The 18,755-nt window shown below is 32.9% G+C and overlaps 3 protein-coding genes across 3 annotated transcripts; all 3 read right to left on the bottom strand.

The window, feature by feature from the left end:
• Positions 1 to 4,145: 4,145 nt before the first annotated feature.
• On the bottom strand, positions 4,146 to 7,011 carry LOC137631614 (uncharacterized). The gene is made up of 2 exons (XM_068363480.1): positions 6,864 to 7,011; positions 4,146 to 6,526 (listed from the first exon to the last, which is right to left on the bottom strand). Exons 1-2 carry the CDS (start codon positions 6,900 to 6,902, stop codon positions 5,378 to 5,380), a joined length of 1,188 nt encoding a protein of 395 aa, XP_068219581.1. The 5' UTR covers positions 6,903 to 7,011; the 3' UTR covers positions 4,146 to 5,377.
• On the bottom strand, positions 4,912 to 5,292 carry LOC137631876 (hepatitis A virus cellular receptor 1-like). The gene has a single exon (XM_068363883.1). The coding sequence runs from the start codon at positions 5,290 to 5,292 to the stop codon at positions 4,912 to 4,914; it is 381 nt and encodes a 126-aa protein (XP_068219984.1).
• Positions 7,012 to 12,780: 5,769 nt separating the features above from the next.
• Positions 12,781 to 15,870, bottom strand: LOC137631613 (uncharacterized). Its single transcript, XM_068363479.1, has 2 exons — positions 15,725 to 15,870; positions 12,781 to 14,614 (listed from the first exon to the last, which is right to left on the bottom strand). The coding sequence occupies exons 1-2, from the start codon at positions 15,761 to 15,763 to the stop codon at positions 13,784 to 13,786; spliced, it is 870 nt and encodes a 289-aa protein (XP_068219580.1). The 5' UTR covers positions 15,764 to 15,870; the 3' UTR covers positions 12,781 to 13,783.
• Between the last annotated feature and the right edge of the window lie 2,885 nt (positions 15,871 to 18,755).

Raw genomic sequence — 18,755 nt, 5'->3', positions numbered from 1 at the left:
TCTCTGCTATCTCAAGATCAAGTACGCAGTATATTTTTCTATTATTTCATATTTCTATTGATAATTTGATACTGGATGAGATAGGGAATTCCTGGCTGAACTATTCCCACTAAAATGAAACGATGAATAAGCCTCATATAACATAGTAGAGATCTTTCGAGTTAAAAAACAGACAGCGATTAAACGGTAGTAACTAGGTAATACTAACATATTAATGAACTAATTACGAAAACATAAGCTAGAAAATAGGTTATTTATCATTTTATATTTTCTGGCTTATTTAAAAGAAGATTTATTGCCTTCTGGACTGCATTCTCTAAAGCTTTTCATAGTCAATAAGTAAACTACGGGTTTCCTTAGTCTATTACCAGATTTCTGGTGTCATTTAGGAAAAAAAAAATCATTTCATTCAGAAATACTTAAAGAATACACATGTCGCCTGAAAACAGATGATGTGTTTCTAGAGAACTAGGACCAATATCTTTATCAATATTGTCACTAGCCACTACCATGTCTTACCGTTCCTGCCATGCATCTCTAACATAAATTTTGATTGCTGGCATGAAAATGTTGCACAAACCATGGTATCTCCCAGGAAGTTTATTCGGTGCAGCTTCTTATAACTATTTTCTTAATAGCAGTTGAAAATTCCACACAGCACTGATGTGAACATGGAATTGATAATAGGGCGTGCCCCTATAATAAAGATCACTGCTGTATACTCCAAACTCAGCATCAACACTGTATTTGGAGTCATCCTTAAAAATAAAAGTTTATTCTGCTTGTTCCTCAAGATATTGCATTAAGTTTGCACGGATTTCCAATGCTAATTAAGTACTTGCATATTGAAAATTCACTCCCTTTTCAAGGCGGAGTTACTAAATTTTTAAAATCTAATAATTGTCAAGGGAATCATCTTTTCAAGACTATAGGGTTGTGGTGGCCGATGTGGTAACGTCCATGACTGATGATCGCTAGACTGGGGTTCGAGTCCCGCTCAAACTCGATATTTCCTTTGGTCGCTGCAACATCGCCCTCCTTGTGAGCTAAGGTTAGGGGGTTTAGGGGAGCCTATATGTCTATCTGCTGAATCATCAGCCGCCATTGCCTGGCCCCCATTGGTCCTAGCTTGGGTGGGGAGGGGGCTTGGGCGCTGATCATATATGTATATGGCCAGTCTCTAGGGCATTGTCCTGCTCGATATGGCAATATCACTGGCCCTTGCCCTTGCCATTCATGAGCGACCTTTAAGCCTTTAATTGATTTTTCAGCCCATGAGTTTTTGTACCTAATGCAAATATCTCCAATCGGATTTCACTTTACTTTGAATATTTGATATTTCACAAGAAATGCGTTGCACTTTGAGAGTTGCTGTAAATCATTACGTAAGTTAGAATGACCTGCAATGTATTTCAGAGCTTTTGTATGACAAAAATTGGGTAATAAATGTCTAGGACATGAAGTGAAAAGAACCAGTGAGATGGAATTTTTAGCCCCAATCTCAGTGACAACATCACAATTGGAACAATTTGTATCCAGATACAAACCTTTCTCATGTTTTCACATAATTTCTAAAAAGTCAAAAAACATTATTACCTCTAATTTTTATTTTGCTTTGTTTATTATTTTGAATGTTGAAGTAATTATATTGATGAAAAACAAAGAAAAAGTCAAGTATTTAAACAGTAGATACAGCAATACTTTTCATTTACGTCGCTTTTTAATTTTATAGAGCTATGGGGTTATTTTCTAGAATATGTAAAACGCACAGTAGCTAAGGATCCCCAAAAGCTCTGGATTGTATTTTAGTCTTAATTTGACAAAGGCAGACTATAAAGTCCACCAAAATAAGCTTGGCAAAAAAGGAATACTAATTTCACAATAGGTAGATTTACAGTTTTTAATGGTGGTATCTTACAGCCTGCATATCTGATGCTTTTAAAATCCCTTTTCATATGCTTACTGTAGATGGTGGAAAATGCTATGTTGATCAAGAATCGGGATCTTGCACCGGATCATATCCAAAATATAATGGGGTCGTCCATGACCTAAGATCTATCTGTTTTGAAAATTTCGTCAAAATCCGTCCAGTAGTTTTGACGTAATCCTGCCCAAAGACAGACACACAGACAAATAGATAAATAAACCATTCGATTTCATAACCTTGGCGGAGGTAATAAAGGCCACTACAAATACGGTACACTGTACAGAAAGTCTTCTCTGCTACCAATGGCGACACAAAATGGAACTCCCTCTTTTTGCTATTTTGTTAAACCTAATTGAGTATGGAATCTTTGATTTTTCTAATAAGCTTTTGGTAATTTTTCATCTTCCATTGGCAGTCATGAGATCCTATTAATTTTCCTACCTCAGTGCGATGTCTTGCATCTGCTCTCACTCTAAATGAAATGACAAAATAACACCTTGATGGAATGGTTCCCCATATGGAGGATTCTATATAATACTAGAGTATGCGACCCGTCAAAAAAAAAAAAAGGCAAAATATTTAGATAAATATGCATAAGCACACCTACAAACAGATTCAACCCTTCCCACCCCTCCCACTTTCCTAACTACAACCTGACAGTTTCGGCAATTTGTGGGAGATTTTGGTTTTCGAGTATAGCTATAAGGGTACCCCCTCTCACCAGGGTATGGCTACTCCTCTCTCTCCCCTACCAGAGGACGAGGGAGAGACCGAATAGTCATGCGTCTGCCAATGACGCTGAGCGTGACAGGAAAGATATATATATATACACACACACACATATATATATATATATATATATATATATATATATATATATATATATATATATATATATATATATATATATATATATATATATATATATATATATATATATATATATATATATATATATATATATATATATTGTATAGTATATACACACCTACACACACACATATATAAAGTATATATATATATATATATATATATATATATATATATATATATATATATATATATATATATATATATATATATATACAGTATATAGCCATAAAGACATATAGTCCTTTATTATGTAGGGGAGATGACATATCTGCAGATGAATACTTATGGATGAAAAAAAACCTACAATTTTTTTTGGAATTTAATTGTTAATTTCCAGTTACTAGATAATTCTTACACTCAATATGGTTTCCCTAAAATTACACTAAGCTGATGCAATATGTCGGAATATGGCCACCAACAAATCATCGTCTCCGGTTAAGAAATGATAGTGCTAAAATACACAAAAAAGCGTTCATTAGCTATTTCAACTATAGGTAGTAAGTTGGCCAGGGTACCACCCACCCATTGAGATACTACCGCTAGAATTATTGGGTCCTTTAGCAGTGCTACATTGGCTACCTCTCTGGTTATGGCTCATTTTCCCTTTGCCTATAGTCTGGTATATTCTTTACATATTCTCCTCTTTCCCCTATACACCTGACAATACCAAGATAACCGAGATATTCTTCTTTAATTAAGTGATTAACTACTGCACTGTAACTGTTAAGTGGCTCCTTTCCTCTTGGTAAGGGTAGAAGAGACTCTTGAGCTATGGTATGCAGCTCTCCAAGGAAGACACTCCAAAGTAAAACTATTGTTCTTTAGTCTTTGGTGGTGTCATGGTCTCTGTAAAATGGTTTACCAGAGTCTTGGTTTTAGTTTTCTTACTTGAAGGTACACTCAGGCACACTATTTCCTTATTTCCTTTCCCCACTGGGATATTTTCCCTCTTGTAGTCTTTGAACTTACAGCATCCTGCTTTTCAAACTAGGGTAGTTCTTAACTACCACTACTACTACTAATAATAATGTGAGGTACTGGCCGAATATTAGGCTACATATTGTTGCTCACTTAACTTAATGGATTCAGCCTTACCAAATAAAATCAAGTGATAAGTATCATAATAATCAATATTGAATACATGAACATTCTAAAACCTATTAATTACTGCCATTCAAAATTTTGCACAAAACGGACTATGGATTCAACTTTTAATTCTCATAACACAAAACGAGGTTCTGATGTTCCTTGTTATTTCTATAATAACTGTTAATGCTTTAAAAAACTTGCAGATAAACTATTTAAAAGCAAACATATCTTTGGAAAGGTAAAATGATATAAAATACAGTTTTTATTGATTTTTTGTTTAAAGGTACTATGTTAGCAATAAGAATAAGTGATATGATAAAGACAATGATAATAATGATAATGATTGTAATATGATTATCAATATAAATGGTATTACAGTAATCATTAGTTCTGAGAGGGGTTATGATAACCCTTATAATTATGATGCCAATTTTATGGTAAAAGTAACAACAGAATTGATAATAATAATAATAATAATAATAATAATAATAATAATAATAATAATAATAATAATAATATCAAAGACTATGATAATATTAGCTTACTGAAAAGTTAAAAGAGGAAGATTAGGAATCATTAAATAATGCCTTTATAAAACCACATATTGGAAATTTACAATAAGAATGAAACCACTATTAAGCCCATAGGTAATCTCATCAGTTATAGCAATTCCCATTGTAAGCATTCCCATTATTGTAAAGAGACTTTGGATAATAAGGGCAATGGGTAAATGTCACGCAACATGGATACCTTTCCTCCACAGGGTTGAAGACCTTACTTCCCTCACATGACTTTAGCTTCCCCTCCTCACCTTCGGCGGTACAAGAATAATATTCTTTGTAGCAATAATCGCATTTTGTAAAGTTTCCTTCTTTAGGACAATGAAAACTATCCCTGCAATCAGAGCTTGTAGTTGGTACATTTGAAGTGAGAGTCGAAGAGGCTGTTGTTGTTGGTTCTAATGGTTTTGTGGGAGACACTGTTGTAGTAGGTGTGGTAGTTGTAGGTTTAAAAGTAGATGGTCAAGTATTTGTAATTAATGTGGATGATGTTAATTTTCCAGTTGTAAGAGTAGTGAGAGCACTGGTAGTAGAATGAGTAGTAGTTGTTACATGAGAAGTAACTGTCGTGGTTTTGGGTGCTGGTTCTGGTGTTTTTGTGATAGAAGCTGTGGGAACAGCTGTTATAGTTATAGGTTCAGATGTAGTTGGTGGCGTTGTAACTTTAGTAGTAATAAATGATGAAGAAGGAGCAGTACTAGATTTCATAGTCGATGTTGTAGAAGTAGTAGGAGCATGTGTAGTTGTTATTACGGTTCTACCAGTAGATACAGTTACTGGTGTAGTAGAAGATATAGTAGGAGTAGATGAAATAACACTGGGAGTAGTTGATGATGTTGGCATAGTGCTTGTAGAAACTGTGGTAGTAACTGTAGTGGTGGATGTGGTGGCCTTTGATGGGGTAGTAGTTGGTGTAGGGACAGGAGGATCAGTTGGTAGGAGGGTAAGGGCAGTTAAATGGTGATATGCATTTTGTATATTTTGGGTCAGTGTTAAAGACCCATTTTCCATCACAGTTGTTAATAATACCTTTCTCTCCTTTGGCCCCACAGTGAAAATATTCTTTGTAGCAATAATTGCATTTAGTGAAGTTTCCTCCACTAGGACAAAGGAAGCTATCCCGGCAATCAGAGCTTGTAGTTGGTATGTTTGAAGTGAGAGTTGAACTTACTGGAGTTGAGGGATGGTAAGGACAATCAGAAGATGGGACGCATGCTGGAAACGCTGGGTCAATGTTGAATACCTTATCGTCTTTACAGAGCGAAAACATTCCCGGCAATCCTTCTTTTTCACAATGGAAATAAGTCTCTTGACAATAATTACATCTCGCGTAATCTCCGATACCTTCACATAATAATGAGTCATAACAACCAGAAAACGGGGTTGTTGTGGATTTTGTTGTGGGTGTTGTGGATGGGGTTGTCGTGGATGTGGTTGTGGTGGTTGTGCTTGTAGAAGTAGTGGTGGAAGTTGTCGTAGTAGTAGTAGGCAAAGTGGTTGTGGTAGTAGTAGTGGTAGTCGTTGGTTTAGTGGTTGGTAATGTCCATGGGGGATAATATGGACAGTTATCTTGCAAAATGCAACTTCCAAATAGAGGGACAGGGTTGAACATCTTACCAGAAGCACATCTTTTCTCAACTGGCGTTGCGCCGGGTTCTTTGCAGTAAAAATATCTCGGATCACAGACTTTGCACTTGGCCACAAAAAGCTCATCTTTACAGATGACAGTATCAACACATTCCGGATCTGTCGCAGGAGCTTTGACTGTTCTCAGCGGAAGATAAGGACAGTTACCTTGTGGAACACATCTGGGATAAAGGGGGTCAGGATTGAATAACTGTCCCGGGGAACATCTTTCTTCCATTGGCGTTACACCGGGTCCTTTGCAGTAGAAGTATCTTGGATCACAATTGGTACATTTAGCAACAAACGTTTCGCTTCCACAAGCGATGGTGTCGACGCAGGGAGAACTTGATGGTTTTTGGGAATCTCTATCCAGGCCTATTGAAGATGTTCTTTCAACGGTCGGTAGCAAAGTTCTTTTCCCATACCCATTAACGACAGACGTGAAAATAATCTGTACAAATGGTAATGAAACACATATTAATCAAGATGCTTTGCACCTGTAATCTTTTATAACACTGGGATACCTTGTAAATAAAAATTAGGATGCCAGATCTGATTGCAACCACAAACAATGTCAAAAGACCCTTGTCGTATACACAAGCATCTGGAAAATTGCATGAACCACAAACATCTGACAAATTGCAATAAATACCGAACGGAAGCAGGGCATCGTTCACCCGTCGCCATTTCTTGTAGTGAAATATGTCTACATAGAAAAAAAGAAGAGATTTCTACAGATAATCTCAAATGGATAAATTTTGAAAAAAGAGAGTACAGATAAAACATACCAGTATGATAATTCCTTTCACAAACTCTCTGACTTCCATGATGGAATCAGTTTTGTTTTCTCATTTCACTGGGTAATTTTGCAACCTTATATACATAAGTAGCAAGGAAAACAAGCAGGGTCCCTGCGCTGATTAATAGATAATGTCCTCCATTATCTATGACTCCATGTCGATGTGCGTTTGGTGTCAGTGATTTCGGTTCATGATTTTTTCACCACGCGATATTTTTATTTTATCATTGCATGTGATAAGAAACCTCATTGAATTCTTTTTATTATTGTTAATTATTAAACCGCAATACAAATAAATGCACCAATCCATTATTGTTGATAAGTAATGAAACTCATATTTGGTATGATAGCTTGGTTTATTAATTTCCTTGAAATCAATAATAACTCAAAATTCAGTCTGCATGAAAGTGGCTTATAGCTATAATGCGGGTCTTATTAATCAATCAGTTTTGGTCAATTGGTTGTCTATCATTGGCTAATTCACGCAAGAAGTTACATTTCGGATTCTACGAAATGACTAAAGGCGGATGTCGTCTTCGATCTCGTGATATTGGGATATCCGATATCCGTTACCTGGGTAAAAGACTTCCGGTGGCACGTTAGTAATAAAGGTGAGCCTAGGGTGGGGGGTTGTGGGGAGTTGTTATTGTTGAAGAATGCCAGGCCCTTATGGCCAAGCACGGGCTCTTGCAATTATGCAGCCCTTGACATGGGAGGGGACCATTGGAATAAGAAGAAATCGAATTTTTCCAGGACCGAAGAGGATCCCTATTTAGGAGACAACGTCCGAAGCTCAGCAGAGGCACCTTCCGCTGAGCTTCGGACTCCTGCCACGGTCGTCATGGCGCTTTCATCCTTTTCCATCCATCCCATCATCATCATTTATATATAACCTTACCTCTTTCACATTCTTATCCCACTAACTGGCTACCAACCCAAGACCCCATGTCCTTCTGTATGCAGGGCAATCTAATACCTACCTACCATACGAACAACCTTGATTAGCTTATTCGCTGATTGATTTTCTAATTACACGACTTTCTGGAAATGGATTTCGAAATTTTTTTGGCTTAGAAACTAGTTTGTAAAGTGAGATAGATATTTACATATTATTCTTTTAATTTTTGTTCTTTGCAGTTACATTTATTTTCTGCTTCTATCTATCTTTACTTGTTACTCCTTGCATTCAACATTAATTGTCGGTGGAATTGTTTTTGTCCGCTGTAACTATGTTAATTCTCTGAACATGATTCATTTTGATGTTTTTTTATCACTAAGATTCAAACTACCTTTTCAGAAACACCAAGCTCCTTTCAGTCTTTTAAATTCTCACGTTAAAGATATATCCATTATTTATTTATCCACCAAATAATTTTACTCATGTCTTTTTGATATTTCCTTTGATTTACCTTTACCAACTATAATTTTTTTCAGCACTTCTTGATTTCTTTACCATTTAGTTAGTACTCACTTGCTTTCATTATCTCATTACATTTTTATTTTCTATTTTTCACGTCCAAAATGTAGCAAAAAACAGACCACTTTCTCGTTATGTAATTCTAAGAGGACACATATAACATGATTTACACTTAAACATAAATCATTCATTAAGTTAATACCAAAAAGCACGGCTGATATTCCAATAAACAAGCATAATGTCAATGAAAGCACTGACACTTTCTCCAGAAATCCAGCTCAATTGTACTAAGTATGAAATCCTTTTTAGTATAGCAAATAAGCTTCGAGGCATCAACAATACAATAAACTTTGATGGGAATAAAAAAAACCTGAACATTATGACTCCAGCAACCTAAACTTAATAGCAATAGAAATTTACGAATTTACTCTAGCAACCAACTTCTATGGCAAAATAACACACAGACCTTATTGCTCTAATATCCAAACTTGATGGGAAATAGAAATGTATGTAATTACCTCAGCAGCAAAGCCTGATGAAAATAAAAACACATGATATTTTCCCCCAGGTAAATAAACTTGAAGGCGATAAGAAAAGCACAGACTTATTCCAGAAACTAATCTTAATGAAAATAAAGATACCCAAATATTACTTCCGCAAACAAACGTTATGGTAAGGGAGATGCACGGATTTAGTCAGTAATCAAGCTTAAAGATAGTAATCTAAGATATTACCTCCGTAGACAAAGTTGATACCAAGAAAAATGTATGGTAAATCACATCAAATTTGATGGTAATAAAGAAAACACATACATTAATATTCCGCTACCAAACAGAAACTCCTCATCAGCACGTTCAGCCACCCTGAACACACGGCACCAACAGCCTCTATCTTATGGACTATTACCTATCATGCACATCAAAGCCATTCATTTTCCAACAAGTCTTTTACTGCGTCTCTTGAAGAATTTTTAGGCTCTCTTCTGAATTACAGACACTTTCTTAACCTAACTCTCATTATATTCTAATCCACTATTTCATATATCCTGAGTTTTATCACAACTGGGTATATTTACATTTTAGACCTATATATATATATATATATATATATATGCATATATATATATATATATATATATATATATATATATATATATACTGTATATATATACACACACACACACACACACACACATATATATATATATATATATATATATATATATATATATATATATATATATATATATCATCATCAACATCATCATCTCCTCCTACGCCTATTTACGCAAAGAGCCTCGGTTAGATTTCGCCAGTCGTCTCTACGGCTTTTACTCCTGATGCCTGGCGGTTGATCTTACTATAATTAGTGTGGACCGGCGGGGGTTACTTTCCTTAGCTAGATAGGCACTGCGCATCTCAAGGAACTGGCTATCCTTTGACGTATCTAGCCAATGAATCCTCTAAGAATTTAGTCAGTTATGGAAAGAGGAGATGAAAGAATGGCCCCCAGATCCGGTCGTAGCGGGGAGCTAAGAATATATATTTATATATATATATATATATATATATATATATATATATATATATATATATATATATATATATAGATATATATATATATATATATATATATATATATATATATATATATGTGTGTGTATATATATATATATATATATATATATATATATATATATATATATATATATATACACATATACAGTGTATATATATATACACATTATATATACATATGTATATATATATATATATATATATATATATATATATATATATATATATATATATATATATATATATGGGATACGACCCTTTCGTCTAAAGCACTTTCGTCTAAAGAACTTTCGTCTAAAGCACTTTGGTCTAAAAGCACTTTGGTCTAAAAGCACTTTAGTCTAAAAACAATTTAGTCTAAAAGCACTTTCGTCTAAAAGCACTTTGGTCGTCTAAAAGCATATTCGGCTGAATAATTTTTTTGAATTTTCTTTTACCTAATGACTAATTTGGCGTAAAGGAATTTCGGGTAATAACCATTCTTCCTCGTTAAGTTTTTTTGGTATAAATACTTTCTTGGTTATTTAGTTACAGCGTGAACCCCCAAAATGGAAACTACTATAAACTTCGTTAAAACCACGCGAGGAAAAGATAAACTATGTTACAATGGTTATTATTACACGAGGATAACGCAACCAAAACAGTTTCTTATTGGCGAAGACGATTTGGTGTATTAGTTCGACCTCATTCAAATTTATATAATGTTCTGGATGCTCTAAAAAGAGAAGAACAAATCGTCAAAACAAGAATATCTCAACTTACCATGGGAGCAAACTCAAAGAAACCAAATACCAAAGTAGCAAGAAGAGAGCAAAGAATTTACAATGTTGTTGCTGATTACCAGAAACGTTTATTGGAAGATTACCTCAGAAGCATTGCACATAATTTGAGTTCTTTTTAAATACTGTCTCTTATTTACATTTTTATAATTTTTTACTTGTTTTTATTTCGCAATTTTTTGTATTGCATTATAAGTATTTTTGATTACTTTTCTTATAATAGTTAAGATTTTATCTTAAACCAATTTTTTGTATTGCATTATTAGTATTTTTAATGACTTTTCTTGTAATAGTTAAGATTTTATCTTTAATCATATGAATTTATATCTTAATAAAACTTTTTTATTACTCTTGACTTGTTATAATTTTACCTTTTTATGCATTTTATGTATTTTAGACCAAAGTGCTTTTAGACCAAAGCGCTTTTAGACGAAAGCGCTTGTAGACCAAAGTGCCTTTACACCAAAGACCTTTTAGACCAAAGTGCCTTTAGACTAAAGTCCTTTTAGACAAAAGTGCTTTAGACAAAAGGGCTTTAGACGAAAGTGCTTTACACGAAAAGTCCTAGACCCTATATATATATATATATATATATATATATATATATATATATATATATATATATATATATATATATATATATATATATATATATATATATAAATATATATATGTATATGTATATATAATGTATATATAATGTATATATATATAAATATATATATGTATATATAATGTATATATATATTTCTCAACGTTGATAGAAAAGTAGTAGTCCTTATAATCTATTTATTAATCCTGACGTTTCGTGATTGTCATTATCACACCGTTTTGTTGTTTTTGTTGATGTCATTCAGTTTCTAATCGAGCTTCTGTGAGGTTGGTTCCACTTCTGTTTTACGCACATTTTTATTTGAATCTTTTTTTTTTTTTTGTTACCAATTCTTACTTTGTATATGAATTTGTATATATTTTTCATTACTGTTTCTTAATGTTATTTATATATATTTCTTAATTGTAGCCGTGGACCGACAGGATTAATAAATAGATTTTAAGAACTATTACCTTCCTGTCCAGATTGAAAAATGTAAATTACTTGTTGGCAACACCTTCACTGATGATATATATATATATATATATATATATATATATATATATATATATATATATATATATATACATATATATATACAGTATATATATATATATATATATATATATATATATATATATATATATATATATATGTAAATATATATACATATATCAATATATATATATATATATATATATATATATATATATATATATATATATATATATATATATATATATATGTATATACACTGTATTTACACACACGCACATACTGTATATTCATATATGTATATATATTCATATATATACACATATATATATATATATGTATATATATACATATATATATATATATATATATATATATATATATATATATATATACATATATATATATATATATATATATATATATATATATATATATATATATATATATATATATTCATCAGCATCATCAGACGTTACCAGTCCACTGCAGAACAAAAGCATCAGACATGTCCTTTAAAAATTCTATATTAATTGTTATTTACTTATATTTTGATTTACTTATTTCCTTTCCTTACTGGGCTATTTTCCCTGTTGGAGCCTTTGGGCTTATAGCATCCGACTTATCCAACTAGGGTTGTAGCTTAGCAAGAAATAATAATAATAATAATAATAATAACAATAATAATAATAATAATAATAATAATAATAATAATAATAATAATAATGACTTGTGTCTGTTTATGGTTTTCTGTGCCAATTCACACGCACATACTTATGTATATGTATATATATATATATATATATATATATGAATATATATATATATATATATATATATATATATATATATATATATATGATATATATATATATATATATATATATATATATATATATATATATATATATATATATATATATATAGTAGCATTGCTTCTGTTTCCAAAAATAAAGCTCAATTCGTATCAACCTTTGAGTGAAAGCAATGTTATATAATTAACAACTCTTTAATCAAATCAGGAAAACATTGAGAATAAAAGAAGGTTTTGGGTATAATATTAGTTTAAATATTTTGAAATGCAATCTGGTTTAGCCAGTATTTTGATTACACATATTCAGTGGATTGTGAAATACAGAAATGGCATGCAAATATTAAGGAAGAAAACTTTTGTAAAGGTAGTCATAAATGTGATAGTATTATATATGGTAATTGCAAATCTAATTCACGGTCGTTACAAAGCTGATCTTAATATTTAAAGAAAATATATAGATGAAATAAATAATTCTGCTAATTACAAAACTTGTTCATCCACAATTTTGCTTGTGAACTTCTGAGTAATAAATGTTATTGTTAATTACCAATTTTTACAATTAGAAAATCCTGCCAAGACAACATTCTAAATTTGTGGTTTAATGATAATAACGAATAACATTAACTCGAATTCATGATACTGCTTCTGGTGGAATGAACATACATTTCAGTAACATTCATAAAGTAATGGATACAGACATACTTTTTGTTAAAGATATAAGAGTTATCAATTGCTTTGTGGGCTTGAAATACAGTGGTTATACTTTAAATAGTAATGAAATGTTTCTACTCTGATGCAGTGAACAGAATTCTACAATCATAACTGGATTCACCTTTTGATGGATAAAGATGGTTATACTTCCCAACGATATTTAGGGCAAGAGCAGTTGTTGAAATTTTCTAAAAGGCTCTGATGATATTCCTGGATAGTTAGGATCATTTGTGAAAATTTGAGAGACAAAGATGAATTGCAATGGTCTTGTTGGTGAGGGTAGTTAATCCTGGTTTTCGACGATAACAACCGAAGTATGTGATTTTAGATGGCAATTACAATTGCTTATGTTCATGTAGATGGCGATGGTTTAGAAGACCAGATGCAGAGATTTGTGGCTTTGAGAGTAATGTTTATGACTGCTGAGGCAGATGGGATTCTCTGTAAGGGTGTGGATCCATTTAGTTCTACCTTAAGATTCTTTGAAGAGGCTTACGGTTATTTTAAATGGTAAGGATTGCTCATTATAAGCTTGGGTGGTAGGGGCAGTTGGAAGCCAGAACACATCTTGGGTAAGCCGGGTCAGTGTTGAACACCATTCCACCAGTGCATTGTCTTAAAATTCCTGGTGTGTCTTTGGCAGAGCACTGGAAGTAGTTTGGCTGGCATGTGACACACTGAGCAAAAAATCCCTTGGCTGGACATGTAAGCGTGTCCACGCATTCACTGGTGGTTGTTGGGGCAGGTGCTGTTGTTGTTGTGTCAGCTGCAGTAGTAGTGACAGGAGCTGTTGTATCACCGGCTGATGTTGTAGCCCCAGGGGTTGTAGAAGCTCCTGGTGCTGTAGTATCTCCTGATGCTGCAGTATCTCCCGATGTAGTAGTATCTCCTGTTGTTGTATTACCTTCTGATGCTGTAGTATCTCCTGTTGCTACAGTGTCTCCTGCTGTTGTAGAAGCACCTGGTGCTGTAGAGGCAGCAGTTGTTGCAGGAGCAGTTGTTGCAGGAGCAGTTGTAGCTGCTGGAGTTGTTGTTGGTGGTGGAGGAGTGGTTGGAAGGGTCCAAGGAGGATGGTAAGGACAGTTATCCTTTAAAATGCATCTGGGATAATTGCGATCTGGATTGAATACAAGACCAGGACCACACTCCATCACAAGAGGGGGAGCGCCAGGAGTCTTACAGTAAAAGTACTCCGGACGGCAAGTGACACACTTAGCTACGAACTGTGCAGAACCACATGTAATGGTGTCTTTGCATTCTGGAGTTGGCGTTGCTTTAGGGATGTAGCCTCTGGTTGGGTAAGCTTTGTAAGCTCTTCCATGGAACCGTGAGGTTACAATAGTTGTGAAAGATATCTGTGAAGCAGAGAGATAACTTTATTTACCATAAATATCAGAATCACAATAATTGTATCTTTTATATTTTTTCATTACAGTTTAATTGATCTTTTTTTTTTAAATTAATATATTTAAAAATAATGGTCATCTTAGATGCTAACAACCACGCTCCTATATTAACGATTATTTAAGAATACTGAAATTGGCATTACGCAATAATACGATAGGAAAAATGGTTTTAGATTATTTTACTTTGACACATTTTTTGTTAACAACGTAACTTAACTTCTTAAGAAGATTCTTGGAATACTCGACAACAAATTATTCAAAGTCACTGTTTTTTTATTGAATGAATATTGATTATTGACAAAACTTATAAGTGTTTATTTGTATTTGTAATTATCGCTTATCGTTAATGTACACCGAGGAAAAATTCCAATTTATAATAAAATTATTATTCTAATTTTTATAGATAATCAGTAAGGAAATACTTTTAAGATATGAAAATTATTTCTAAATCAATTTAAAAATTCCTTTATAAGTAGAATATTTTTGGGATGGAATTTAATGGAACATTATGAAGTAGCCGAATTCTTGTTTAAAAAATAGACCTTTTTGAGCAAAATAATTCTATGATAAAAATTAATTAACAGTTAACCAAGATAGTAATCAACTATGATATTACCAACAGTATAGTTTCCATTTTTTGCTAACATGTATTCGGTCGTTAATAGAAGGTTATGATGAAAATTATTCTGCTCTTTGATGATATGACATTTGGAAAACTTTTTTTTTCTTTTTTTTTTTTTTTTGCAAAGATTGTATTGTTCCTAAGTAAGATATTAAAAATAAAAGAAACTCTGGTGCTTTTGAAGCAATACTAGGGAGTGTTAGTTCATCCTTACCTTAATTCAGTGGTGTAAAAGAAATTATAGTCTACATCCATTAGAAAAGTTTCCAGAAGATTATGTTACGTTGAATTACATTACTATAGCTTATCCTAGGTCATGATAAAGCCAATGAATTTCAATGACTGATTTAACATGGTGATAGAAACACCAAATTAACCGTACTTAACATGAAATTATTAGCTAAAATTGTGGTAAATAGAATTAAAATAAAACTTACGAGGAGAAGCGCTCCGGTTAATAATTTCAGAAAACCCATGTTGATTGCAGTTGATGGCAGTTGATTGTGGTGTAGGAGGGTAAAACCGGATCAACTATCTACCTGGGGGACGTTATTACCTTTATATACTGAAGTTAAACCAGTAGTAAGTGTTACGTCAAAACTGATAAAGTATCACATCAATATCTACTAACCACAATGAAAAACACTTTTTTTTTTTTTTTTTTTTTTTTTTTTGCTCCAGGTTTCGTACCGTAGTGCTGGAGGATTTTTCCTGGTATTTATTCTTTTATTTATTTCATTTATCATCTTCTTCTTTGTCTGCATCTTTATTTGTCTGCATCTTTATTTTACTTATCTATATGTATATAAAAAGAGACTTGCATTTTAAAAATGATATACCTGGATATCATTACTACCTGCTAATTACTTCTGTACATCCTTAACCATGCAAAGGATACTCGTTGACCGAATTATTATGAAATGAGACTTAGTCAAGTAAAACAATTTTCCAAAATTATTTGAAAAACAATGAAATAGAAGAGAAATGTTACGTTGCCTCGAAAATCAAGTTGGGAAAGTATCAGACTGATTGGGTTGCACCCTGGTCTTCGAAAGTTTAAAAGTTACTTTGAAATTTATAAATGCAAGGCGTAGGTTTAAGCTTGCTTTCATGAAATCACTAACGTATGTGTACCGCTCGTGTTTTTACATACAAATACTTATAAAACCTACACATTAAAAAAAATGACCCACTTCGCCTGAATGGTCATAAAGTTTAAATAATTTGTTTTTCATCTAATTGCCAATTTCATAAGCAAAAATGTAGATACGATGTAGCAAGATCACTCAACTCTGTTGATTTAAGTTGTATATAGAATGAGTAAAGAAATCTCAAGATAAATTTTAGAAACGCGTTTTGTTTGTTTAAAGCGGCTTTTCTTAACCTTTTTGGACCTAAATACCCCATTTGGCCAGGCCTAAGCAGTCCAGCATCCCATACCATTGCTTTACACATAGTTACTATAATGATAAAGACAAGTACACTACATCTTGATCATATAATTGGTTCATTCTCAGAAACAAAAACAGTCATTATGGCAATAGCATTGGTGGAAACAATAAGGAAATAATTGAAACAACGTGGATTAACTCAATGAAAAATACTCGTCAATACAATTTTTTAATTTTATCTTATATACGACTATTATTATTATTATTATTATTATTATTATTATTATTATTATTATTATTATTATTATTATTATCATTATTGTAGTTGTTGTTGTTGTTGTTGATATTATTATTATTATTATTGTTGTTATTATTATCATTATTATTATTATTATTATTATTATTATTATTATCATTTCTACTACTAGCTAAGCTGTAGCCATAGTTGGAAAAGTAGGATGCTAGAAGCCCAAGGGCTCCAACAGGGAAAAATAGACCTGTGAGGAAAGTAGATAAGGAAATAAACGATATGAGAAGCAATGAACAAATGAAATTAAATATTTCAAGAGCAGTAACAATATTAAAACAGATCTTTCATATATAAACTATAAAAATGAGGCTTAAGTCATCCTGTTCAACATAAAAACATTTGTTGCAAGTTCGAATTTTTTAAATTCTACCGATTCAATTACCCGATTAGGAAGATCATTTCCCAGCTTGGTCACAGCTGGAATAAAACTTCTAAAATACTGTGTAGTATTGAGACAAGATGGAAAAAGCATGAATATTAGAATTAATTACATGCATAGTATTGCAAACAGGATGGTACTGTCCGGGAAGATCTGAATGTAAAGGATGATCAGAAATATGAAAAAACTTATACAACATGCATAACGAACTTATTGAAAGATGATGCCAGAGATTACCAAATAGATTAGGAAGAAAAGAATTTAAAAGACCGAAAATCACTTTCTAAGAAATTAAGATGAGAATCAGCAGCTGAAGACCAGATAGGAGAACAATACTTGAAACAAGGGAGAATGAAAGACTTAAGACACTTCTTCAGAATAGATTGATCACCGAAAATCTTACAAGACATTTTCAATAAGACAAGTTTTTTGTGCAATTGAAGAAGACACAGACCTAATGTGTTTTTCAAAAGAAAATTTGCTGTTAAGAATCACACCTAAGATTTTAAAAGTCATAGAGATTTAAAGAAAAATTATCAATACTGAGATCCGGATGTTGAGGAGCCACTGCCCTCGACCTACTTGCAACCATTCTTTGAGTTTTGTTAGGATTCAACATCATGCCCCATAATTTGCACCATGCTCTAATTTTAGCTAGATCTCTATTTAAGGAATTCAGCAACCCCTGATCTACATTCAGGAGATGGAATTGATGCAAGGAGAGCAGCATCATCTGCATATACAATGAGCTAGTTATTTTAGGCCAAACCACATGTCATACGTGTATAGTATGACAAGTAATGAACCCTACCCTGAGGAACAATAGATATCATATTCCTATACTTAATATGGTGCCCATCAACAACAGCTCTTTGCAATCTATTACTTAAAAATTCAATAATGATGCTAAAAAAGACCCACCCACTCCCAACTGCCACATGAAATTGATTTCAGCACCCCTTGGGGGTGCTATCTCCCCCGGTTAAGAAACGCTGGTTTAAAGGTTTAAAGGCCACTCATGAATGGCAGAGGCAAGCGACAGTGACGATACCCTAGCAAGCAGAACAATACCCTAGAGACTAACCATATATACAAATGATCAGCGACCAAGACCCCTCTCCATCCAAGCTAGGGCCAAGGAGAGCCAAGCAGTGGCTGTTGATGACCCAGCAAGTAGACCTATAGGCTCCCCCAAACACCCCCATCCTTAGCTCACGAAGATGGTGAGTTGCAGCCACTAAATGAACTAACGAGTTTGAGCGGGACTTGAAACCCAGTCTGGCGATCACCAGTCAGGGACGTTACCTATAGGCTAACACAATCCTAATGCACTATGACGTCTAATTAACAATATTGGGACACTTTGCTTTGATTACCAACCGACTATG

This window comes from Palaemon carinicauda, chromosome 40, assembly GCF_036898095.1.
Source record: "Palaemon carinicauda isolate YSFRI2023 chromosome 40, ASM3689809v2, whole genome shotgun sequence".
NCBI lineage: Eukaryota > Metazoa > Arthropoda > Malacostraca > Decapoda > Palaemonidae > Palaemon > Palaemon carinicauda.
Note: the sequence above shows the minus strand (reverse complement) of the source record. Positions and strands in the feature narration are given on the sequence as shown.